Here is a 10,618-nt window from a genome sequence, read left to right as displayed (position 1 = left end):
CCTCATCACTGTTTCTAGAGCCCCATGTACTCAGTCATTTTCTCCCACATTGCGATCTTAGCCTCCCCAGGATCCTTTAACATTACAGGAAAATACCTCATCACCTGGAGGGACCACCACACCATCAGCTATCAGCTCAACCTTCCCATCACTCTTTCCACACCAATCTCCTCGAAAACAAGATCTTCATCACACTAGTGAAGGAACTCAACCTTAATATTCTTCGGTCATGACTTTTGGATTCCATGCCCAACAATCCAATGATGATAGGTTGAAACAAAGTAAGGTGGTTCTGTAAAGACTTAAAGGCAATAAAACCAATTACCAAAGTCCTCTATTCATTGCTGCATTCAAGACGTCAGAATGTACCTCTTTTGGCATCATACACTCAAAACAGCATTGCAACACAATGGAAGCTAACTTCTACAAAACTAACATGTTTAACAGGAACTGCGGGTTTAAATCCCACATTGTACTACTACATCAGATCCTTCACTCACGACTCCTTGCTCCAGCCAACAAACAAGAGTGCTCTCCTTTAAGTTACTCACTATCAATGATCTCACAGAATTAATCAAAGGCACTGCACTGTTTTCTTTCAGGGAGACTCATACCATCAACATGTCTTAAAGAACCTAATGCTCTGTACCTTGGCAGCACTCCAAGCCATTGTTCTCATAAACAATTTCCAGATGTCTGTCCAGATTTCCAGTGATCTTATTACATTTCCACGTCAAAACAGTCTTAATGAAACAAGGTCTTGGCCCAACAGACCAGTTAATCTTATGAAGCACCTCCAACTGAACCTTTCTACTCATTGAAAGGTCGAAGAGCTTTAAAGACCTTACAAACACTTGACTCTCCAATAAGGTATAGGTCAGGCAAGAGGAAGATGGATTAGCACTAGCCTTGTGGGCCTGATATTCTTGCCCTTTCAATATATTCAAAGCTATTTGGCATTTGAGGAATACAGAGTTCCTTCTGTTGGCATGTGTATTCTTAGAATGAATACTGGCAGACTATAGATCTTGTTAACATGGAAATCAGTTGACATCATAAGACTTAGAACATGTGTATTGTTATTAAACCTAGAGAGAGGTACATGTGTCAGCAATAGTTCTAGTTAACGGACGGTTATTACTGCTGCAACATCAATTTAACAGCTGTGCTCCAAAACAACTGCTGAAAGACACAAGTGCATGTTTAAAACAAAAAATATCTTTTCGGTCACCCTGGGTTCAAATGAAGTCAACATCACTGCTCTTCATTCCAGACTATTCATACAGAGCTCTTTCCCAGATGTTGTAAATGCTCAAGGAATCTCATCTTTTAAGTGCCTGTATCACAGTCGCTGGTGGTGATGAATGGCTGGATACCCACAAGGTCATCAGCTTTCCCTTGCTCCACCATGTGATAGACTGGTAGATTGGTCTGTTCCTAAGTAGCTTCCCAACCTTCCAACAACTGTGCACGTTTTCTATATAGTAATTCCTGAGTCATCGAGGTTCTCCCACTCATTGTGAGGGACACTCTCCGCTCATTAAGTATTTCACCTATTATACGATCACACATATGACGTTCTTCCAAGTTATTTCTTTATGGATCCTGGAAAGCAAAGATGCGGTTCTTGTGGCTGAGCTGTAAACCTGATGCTAGTTCTTGCTTCTTGTTGTGCCTGATATTTTGTGCTGTCTTTGAGCATACTCATACTACTGATTCCCCTATGAGCGGGCAACAACAACGTAGAACATGCTAGGCATTCCTAAAAACCTTCGGTGCATTCACACCAGTGGATGTGCTGAAGGCTCAAATATATCTCTCGTGAAGACGGGAAATCTCTTAATAGGTCGAGTTTTCCCACAACAGGGGAGGGAAGGGCAAATACCTCATTTGACGTAGTGGTCCGGTAGGCCACCCACCAAACAAAAGAACCCGCCTCTGTTTTAAGATGCACACATAGTGGCTATGTCAATGCACATGAGGACAGAAATCAAACTCTTAAAAACGGATAAACAGTGAGCACCTGTTGATGTAGTAGTATAACCCCTGTCCATTTTTTAAGTAATTAGATTCAACTATTACCTGCAGATATTTAAAATAAACGTTTTTTAGTTTCAGATTTTCAAGTATTCTTTCTACCCATAATCGCGAGTGGTTGGAAAGAAGGTAATGATGCATTATAAATAATTAACAAAACTATTAAAATTAGGAGATGCAAATAAAGACCAAGAGAGAGGTTCCAATTCCGTATATTTATTTTTCTTGTACAAGGTCAGACAACAAAAACCAGTCCCAACTGTGTTTACAGTAGTTGGATCTGATTTATTGCAAACATTCGTGATGCAAAATAAACTAAATTAAAAACACGCGTATGCCATGTAACAAAATAAAAGTTACAAAAGTTAAAGTACAAGCACAATAATGCTGTAATACATTTGAAAACACACTTTTATCACATTTTCCCACCCCGTGTTTAAAATGAATGCAAATTTCTTTTAAAATGAGTTTTCATAATTGCACCTCAAAACGTTACATTCTAGTAGTCTTTTCAGACAACAAGTTGCATTGTACGTCACCCTAGCTCCAGAGATCAGTTTCAACATGCTTAATATCACCCACATTGCATATATGAACCTGCAGTGGCAGACAGGAGCGTGGTCCACTAGCATATGTATTTTCGACTTAGCGTATTGCGTAAATTCATTAAAAAAATTTTATTTCACATCCATAAATAATACAGTGAAATATTTCCTGCATATGTGACAAGTGAACAACATTTTGTAAAAGCTACTCATATGTCATGATGTCTTTGATTTTATTTCGAAGAGGATATAGTTCCCTTCATATGTCTATGGAGCATCCTTTTGAAAAATAAGACCTGTAGTGTATTATCGATTGAGATATTGCTGTTTCGTCCTGTATCATGTCTCTTCTTTATCAAAGATATTTCACGGGCTCCATTTGGAGACAAGTGCAAAGGAATAAAGCGCTATAATGCCCTGGGGACACGTTGCGCTATACAAAACGACAAAAAACTATGCACAAGGATGCAACCTTCAGAAATGGCACAAGAGGCCGTAAAAGTCTCTAGTCAATGAAATCCCCAAGAAAAGCAGGAAATAATGGACTGCTAAATTGAGTTAATGGATGCTGCAATCATTTTTGTTTGTAGTGCCATTACGCCATTTGCTGCATCTTTTTGGCCAAACCAACACAACTTGCGACCAGTCACGTTTTTTGTCTAGGTGCTTCATTTCGAACATTATTAATTCTTGTTGCTAAATATGCCATTTTCCATGCACATAGGATATGGCACCGAATTTATAGTGGTACAAATTGGGGTGCAGCAGCACATTTGTCTAGCTCAGACCCTAAGAGCTCAAAAGAGAAAGTTAAAATCTAAGTAAAGGAATTACTTAGAGTTGCAAACCAGCTCCACCCGAAAGACATGCTAAACCTCCAAAGTAACCCTGCTGCTCTAAAAACCATAGCGGCAAAAAGGACCTAAGAACATATATCAAAGATGTAGCCATCACTCAAATTTTGAAGCACTAGTCTGTTCCTAATCTGTACTTGGATATGTAATTTTACATAAAATACCATGTTCTGATTGTGTAGTAACCATTACTAAGACATTGCTAAGTTTGTGGACTGATGAAAGATGGCTTTCCTTCATTGTGGTCTCCACCAAATGTGTCACCGAGGAACCTTACTGGGGAAGCCAGACACTGTTAGTTGATCACATTGCAAAGATGTACCAATAGGAATTCCTAGATATGTCATGTGACGCTGATAAGAGGCATGTTGGAAATTCAAGACAAGGGTGAACACCTTCTGGGTGTCCAGCAAAGGTGAACATGGTGCGTTGTGTGGCACATGTGATAGGTCAGAAATATCTCTTGACTGTGGCCAATAGTTTCAATGGGGGACTGACAGCCTCAATAAGAATAACTTCCATTTTAGTTATTTTCTTTTCACAACAGCATGAACTGTTCATGTCCTTCAGCTTTACCTGGGGTCCAACTCATTCGAAATGCCCCGCCCACTCAGAAAAACCGTCCTCAGTTTACCAACAAAACTTAATAAAGAACTTTTTATTGCCAACCATGGTTCACACTGACCTTTAACAAAACTTGCCTTGTGCAACATCACACACCATCCTAACTTGCTAACCTTGTCCTAGTGGAAAGAAATCACTTGTTTGCTCTTTTACAGCTCAGGGGTCATTCAAGATTCTGGCCTTCATACAATTAAAAAAAAGTTTTTTGAAGAGTGAAGGCATGATCAATACATATACTGCCAGATCCTCCCTCCAACAGTACGCACAAGATAATAAAAGTAACAAAGTCAATCAATGTTCTTGAAAAACCACAACACCATTACCCTGTCCAACTTTTCCAGTAAGTATGGTTACAAATGCCCAGACAAATGTTTAAGGTGGGGAAATGGGTACAACGTCGTAAGCAATTGTGTTGCAAAAGCATAAATGCAGTGATTTAGACAAGAAGAGAGTGTAAATTGTTAAGAACGTTACAGACGAATAGGAAGGTAGATGTAATGGGGAGAGAGGTGCAGAGACATATGTAACAATAGATATTGAAAGTGAGATAGACGCTCGGAGAGAGATGGGTGAGAACTAGATCTAGAAAAAAGGTGCAGGGAGAGAGAAGTATAAAGAGAGATAAACTGACAGATAAAGATTGATGTAGCTATAAATGGGAAAATAGACGTGGAGAAAGAGGTAGACATTGGGGAAATGTGCAGGTAGATATATGTACGGGAAGAGATGTGCAGAATAAAGACATAGGGAGATGGATTAGATAGGTATATCTGTAAAAACAGGGACAAAATGTGTGAGAAAGATATTAATGATAACGATAGTGAGAGATAGAGACTAACTGAGCACAAACTAAGGTGTCAGCATGTTTAATTCAGAAATATTTAAGCTCCCATTGCACCCTTCCATCAAACATTGAAAGATGCAAATCAGTCCCTTTCCTCTGGCCAATTTTTCTGTGGAGAAAAAATGTACGTCGTATTACCACCTAAAATGTGTCTCAGTGGAAAACATCCTCCTTTGAGAGCCCCCTTGCATAACTGTGTACTTTCCCAAACCAGTGTACAACCATCATCGCCCTTACTGTGACATACACAATTGAATCAAAGTAAAACAGAAAAACCTTTTAACTTTTAGGCATATTCCATCAGTTTAAAACTGAGTTTACGGCCCCAAATCAGGCCTCTGCTAGGTTTGTAACTTATAATATCTTATCGTCCTCCCAGTTGCTTGTTTACAATACTTGATCTGGTATCAATAAAGAGAATTATTCTTATTCAACTTTATTGGTAGCCTGAGACTCGTGTGACCATTTGACCTTGGAGAGGTCACTGTACCCTCAGCCCAAGAAACCACATATCTTGACAAGGCCATCAAGAATGGAAACCATCCAGCCATACTTTGGTACAGTTAGGGAGGTATGCTTATGTTTGCCATATTAAAACCACATACTTCCCAAAAAAGGCTATCCCCTCCACAACACATTTGAGGTAGACCTAGCAGTTAAGTTAAACACTTAGAAAAAAACAGCATGAAATAATACTAACAGGAAAGTGCAGCAGAGGAAAGCGAATACGAGAGAGGGAAGATAGACACACCACTGATACTGTAAAGCCCCTTTTGGCTAGAGTTCCAGATGAATGAAGAACAACCCCGAATTCCTCAGAAAATAAAGTCAACGCTCAAAGCAAAAAAACAAACTAGGAGTAATGGGCAAGCAATGTTTTGCCCTGCTGGCGCTCCAGTTACTCCATTAATTTGATCCAACCACTCTGTGCCACTAGCACAGTCACAGCAGGCCTGGTCACTGCTATTCATTCTAGGGGGAGAATTCAAGTCAAAAATAGTTCCTTTAATGAATAAACTTACAAAAAGGCATATAAATTGAAAATACCCAACTTTGAAAAAAGAAAGAGAATATTTTCATCCATGCAAAAGTACACTTGTTTTTAACCTCCAAGAGGAGTTAGATGCTTCAAATCTCAACTACAGCCCAGCCTGCAGGTCAATCTACCTGTGTTAGGCATAGCCTGCTGGCTGCCTCAATGTGCTAGACTCTCAGTTCCACCATCCTCATAGTTGTGCCACATCTGTCCTTGATAATAACACCTCATACACTGTCCATTTCTAAAGCTCCACATATCCTACTTCCGTGCAAGTTCAACACAGACCCTCCAAATGACTTCCCACTTCCCCCCAAAAAACAGTACAAGGGTTTGCGGTGAGGGGGCTCAGAGCGCAAAGTAGAATCTGAGTGACTGTGCTTTACCAATACACACTGCTCCATGCAGTCTTTGTTTGTGGTGAACAACCCAGACAAAGCTCAAAGACATGCATTCATAATGCCTTTGACATTTTTTTTTTTTAAATGATGTTTTTATTAATTTAAAAGCTTAATAACTTTGATTATAAATACCCCTTTAAAATACTTAATAGTATCAGGACTTCATCTGCATATCAGAGAACTACGCACTCTGTGTCCTTGATGCTTCCTCAGTCCAAGCTACCTCTTCACAGGACATAATACAGCTATGAGTACACATGGCAGCATAGAGTGCGCCTACTAGGAACTGTAGCAAGCGCCAAAATTAGCATATTTTAAAAGACAAGCCCCGCGGCTCAAAGAACCACTTTTTTGTGGTTTGAACAATCGTTCTGGTTATGGTCTGATGCTGTGGGGACTCAAGATCAGATTTTTCAATTGATCTGCACAGTCCTGACTTTGCGGTCAGGTATAACATCACACCAACAAAAATCATGACAATTCACTGCACACCGTATTTTCATTTTGTAGGAGATCCCACACTTCATTTCTTAACATGTCAAAATACAGCTGCCTAGCATAAGTGTCGGCATTCGATGAGTTCATTGGAGTTACAAAACTTAGTAGTGCTTAATAAAATTCAACAAACAACAATAAAGATGCATAAAAAACATTACAAAACAATCACATTGCTTATAAAAATGATGGTAGTTAGTACCAATCTGGTCTATTTTACAATATTGTAGTGTGTAAGTGTTATCAAACATACCCCTACATTAAAATTGGAAGTATTAATTTCCCAGAAGCCATACAGTAATATACTGAACAATAAACTACAATAGTACTGCTTGTGCCTGTGCAAACACATAATTAACAATCTTGTTGCATTTGATTTAAAACTACGCCTTACTCCCTATTGCAGTACAACCTAGGAATACAATGATGAATAAAGCTCGAGTTAAATAAGTAAAAAAAAAAAAAAGAATATAAAAGCATTTGGTACAATTGTCATAAATACAATTATTGAACTGCACTTGTGTGTGTTTGATTTCATGCTTGTTCAACCATTATAGCCTCCTGCCTTGCATGGACTAAAGCTGCCATGAGGCCCATCAGGAGTTTGGAAAGCGCATGGAAACCCACAACTTTAGGCATATAAAAGGAAAGAGTGGCGCTAGGTCTCCGTGAACTACCAGGGAAGCTAGTTTCAAGCACGTGGGCGCTGTTCTCCAAATATCCCCATGAAAATATTATAGATGGTGTTATCGTTTGCTTTACACTCTTGCGCCATAATCAATCCTAAACTGCAAAACTGCAATTAAATAATATTATGTTACGAGTCAGAAGCAAGCAAGTTGGTTGTTGTAGGTTTCTTTTTCATGATCACACTCGGTTCCACGCTGGAGAAGGAAATGTTATGTTCTGGGGATGGACGCAGACCGCATTGGTTACAGCCAGGTGAGAAATGGCTCGGTCTTGTTCAGCACCGACTCCACATCTGTCAGAATTGGGATCAGGTCTTCCGACTCCAGTGTCCCGAGATCGACGTTTGTTCCAGGAAGAGAATCGAGGAAATCAGGGAAGCGGCTTTGGGGGTTTAGGTTCAGGACTGGTTGGCCAAGGTTTTCACCTAGAAAACAAAAAATATAAAAATGTTAGTAATTCTGCAGGCCACAGGATCGATTTTGTGTCTTGGAAGGCCAATACCCCCAATGAGGACTCAAGGAGAATGGGACCGTTTGAACCAGATGAAGTAGAGATGGAGAATCATTCTTATACTTGCTCATACAATACCTTCCTTAGAGACAAAACCTGAAAAAAGAGATGACTGGTACAATGGCAAGGTCTGTCTTGTTATTTCATCACTGTCGCCACCCAAGACTACCTCACCAAACTGAATGACGTACGGGCAAGAAGCAAATCATGGGATCACCACAAACTTATGCGGCGGTGAGAGGACATCTATGGCCCACTGACTCACTCATTTTATGGCTTTCTGACTCGCTTCCATATCTGTGCCTGACACAAACTCTCTATTCTGCGCTCATTCACTCCTCTGCTCTCTTTGTTTCACTAACTAAGATCTTTTACCCATCCACATCTTGCCCTTTAACATCCTCCACATGTCTCCTGATAACTTTCCTCTCTGTATCCATGGTTTCTGCCTTACTTCATGCTCTTCTGGTCTAAGATCATGCTATTCCTAGCATTTGTATTTAATTTCTACTCTGGTGCCTTGCAGTATTTTCTTTCCAATGGTAAAATTCTCAAACTCATCAGGTTGTTATTCTGTCAGTCCTGGGACTCTGCAGAAAATCAATTACTCATCGGAAAATTAGTTCCAGGGCCTAAATGTTTATGCAGCCCATGCATCTGTGGTTGAGATAGCTTAAAGAGGAATATGGTGCGCATGGAGTCCCATCTGAAGCCAGTATCTACTTATGATCAGGGGCTCAGCGGACACCCTCATGCAGCAAAAGAAGTTTGGCTTCAAATTTGGAATCAAGAATTGGCATAGTCAATAGCTCTGCCTTTGTGGAAAAGAATGTAAGCAAAGTGTGTGCACGCCTGTGTTGGCATACTAAGGCTAGATCTATCGGCGTAGTCAGAGTTTGTTTACCAGTGTGCATGAAGAGCTCCAGAAAGCCAAATGCGAGTGTTTATTAAAACATTTTTACAAATAATGCTGCAGTGAAAATACAAAATTGGACTACTTTTTGTACATGATAAATTGCATAAAGAAAGTAACGTGTGATGAGTCTATGTACTTTTGGAATGTAATATGGTCCTTCATGGATTCCAATGTAAGCAATTAACAAGAGATTGAATGATACACCAAATCGCAAATAGCATGTGGTGAGACAGAAACAATGCTCTGGTCAGGGCGAAAGTCCACTCTATATATGTTTATTAAAGATTTGGTACTAGTATACACATCTGCTCTCAAGCCAGACCTAAATAAGTGCAACTGAGACAAACCAACCCTATCCATGGGGATGCCAACAGCACAGCAATGTGCAACAGGGATAAAAGCATAAAACTAGAGTACCAGTCACATCAGTACCTGTGTCCATTTCATCCACGTTGCTGAGGAAATCTTCTGGGGTGGTGGGTATGCTGTAGCATCCTAATCCCAGGCCGCTGTCTGTGCTCTGCTCCCGCGAATGGTATGGGCCACTGCAAAACAAATGAATTCTCACATCAGATCACCCAAGCATCAAAAGGGAGCAACAAAGATTAGACAAGTGCAGTTTTGTAACACTGCTAATTGTGTACGTTGGCTTTTCCAGAAAAACATCTGCATTTTAAACAACACGACCTCCAGTTTTATCATAATTATCCTCACAAATAAGGCATAAGAGAAGGTTTACAAGAACTACTGAAAATTTTATATTTATCAATAAACCCCCAACACAAACAAGAGCTCGCAAGCAAACCAGGATTGTAAGTGATAGGTGCCGCATCAGACCATCAACACTGCTATACTTCAATATTAGTGTCACAACATACAAAGAGCTAAAGGCATCGGTGGAAACACTTCCAGCAACTTAATAGGAATCAAGAGGCAGAATGTCCTGAAGTGGAGGAAGACAGATATAATCCCATTCAATAAATCTGTGAGTTGGGGGGAAGAAAGGCACACCAATCCGTGCCACCAGGTAGCAGGAGAAGTTAGAGGAACCACTCGTAAAACACAAAACCCCACTAAACTTTTTTGAAACAAGTGAGTTAGAGGGTGAAGTCATGCCTTACACTGAGCAACTAACCGACTGGGGGAATTGGTAACTGCAGATCTACAATCGTGAATTTGGATTTCAGTAAAAGTACACAATTCACCGCAGACAGTCAGCACGCAAACTAGAGAACCTAGGGACAACAGTGATTATAGTTAAAATGAAGTGACTAACTAATTGGTGTGAAAGATTACTAGTTAGCATAGGGCATTGCAGGGCTTAAAGTGGGATGCAAAAAGAGTGTGTTGGGAGGAGCTCAAAATGGGGTGTGGCCTATATAATTAGGAGTGTGGCTTAAACATAAACTACATTTCTTTGATTTCCATAGTGTGCCACACAAGCAGTATTTTAGTGTCTCTATTAGTTTTCAGTTATTGCATCCAGATATACAACAAAACTACTGCCAGACACCTAAAACCAGCCAGGAACACTGGCTTTGTCACTGATCATTAGCTGTTTAAGATAAAGCGCTATACAAGTGTAATATGTTACATGCAAAAAAATACAAAAACAACAATGTCCTGGAAATAGTTAACACTCTTAGGGAATGCAAGATTAAGTAAC

The 10,618-nt window shown here is 39.9% G+C and overlaps 1 protein-coding gene across 1 annotated transcript in view; it reads right to left on the bottom strand.

The window, feature by feature from the left end:
- Positions 1–2,237: 2,237 nt before the first annotated feature.
- The window catches only part of WWTR1 (WW domain containing transcription regulator 1), a 163,266-nt gene continuing 154,885 nt past the window's right edge, over positions 2,238–10,618 (bottom strand). The window contains exons 5-6 of the mRNA XM_069213373.1: positions 9,385–9,497; positions 2,238–7,950 (exon numbers count right to left, since the gene is read on the bottom strand). Coding sequence (XP_069069474.1) covers positions 7,769–7,950; positions 9,385–9,497 — 295 coding nt within the window. The 3' untranslated portion in view covers positions 2,238–7,768. The remainder of the gene's footprint in view (positions 7,951–9,384; positions 9,498–10,618) is intronic.

The sequence above is a fragment of the Pleurodeles waltl genome, chromosome 11 (assembly GCF_031143425.1).
Source record: "Pleurodeles waltl isolate 20211129_DDA chromosome 11, aPleWal1.hap1.20221129, whole genome shotgun sequence".
Taxonomy (NCBI): Eukaryota; Metazoa; Chordata; class Amphibia; order Caudata; family Salamandridae; genus Pleurodeles; species Pleurodeles waltl.
This window is presented reverse-complemented; position numbering and strand designations above follow the sequence as displayed.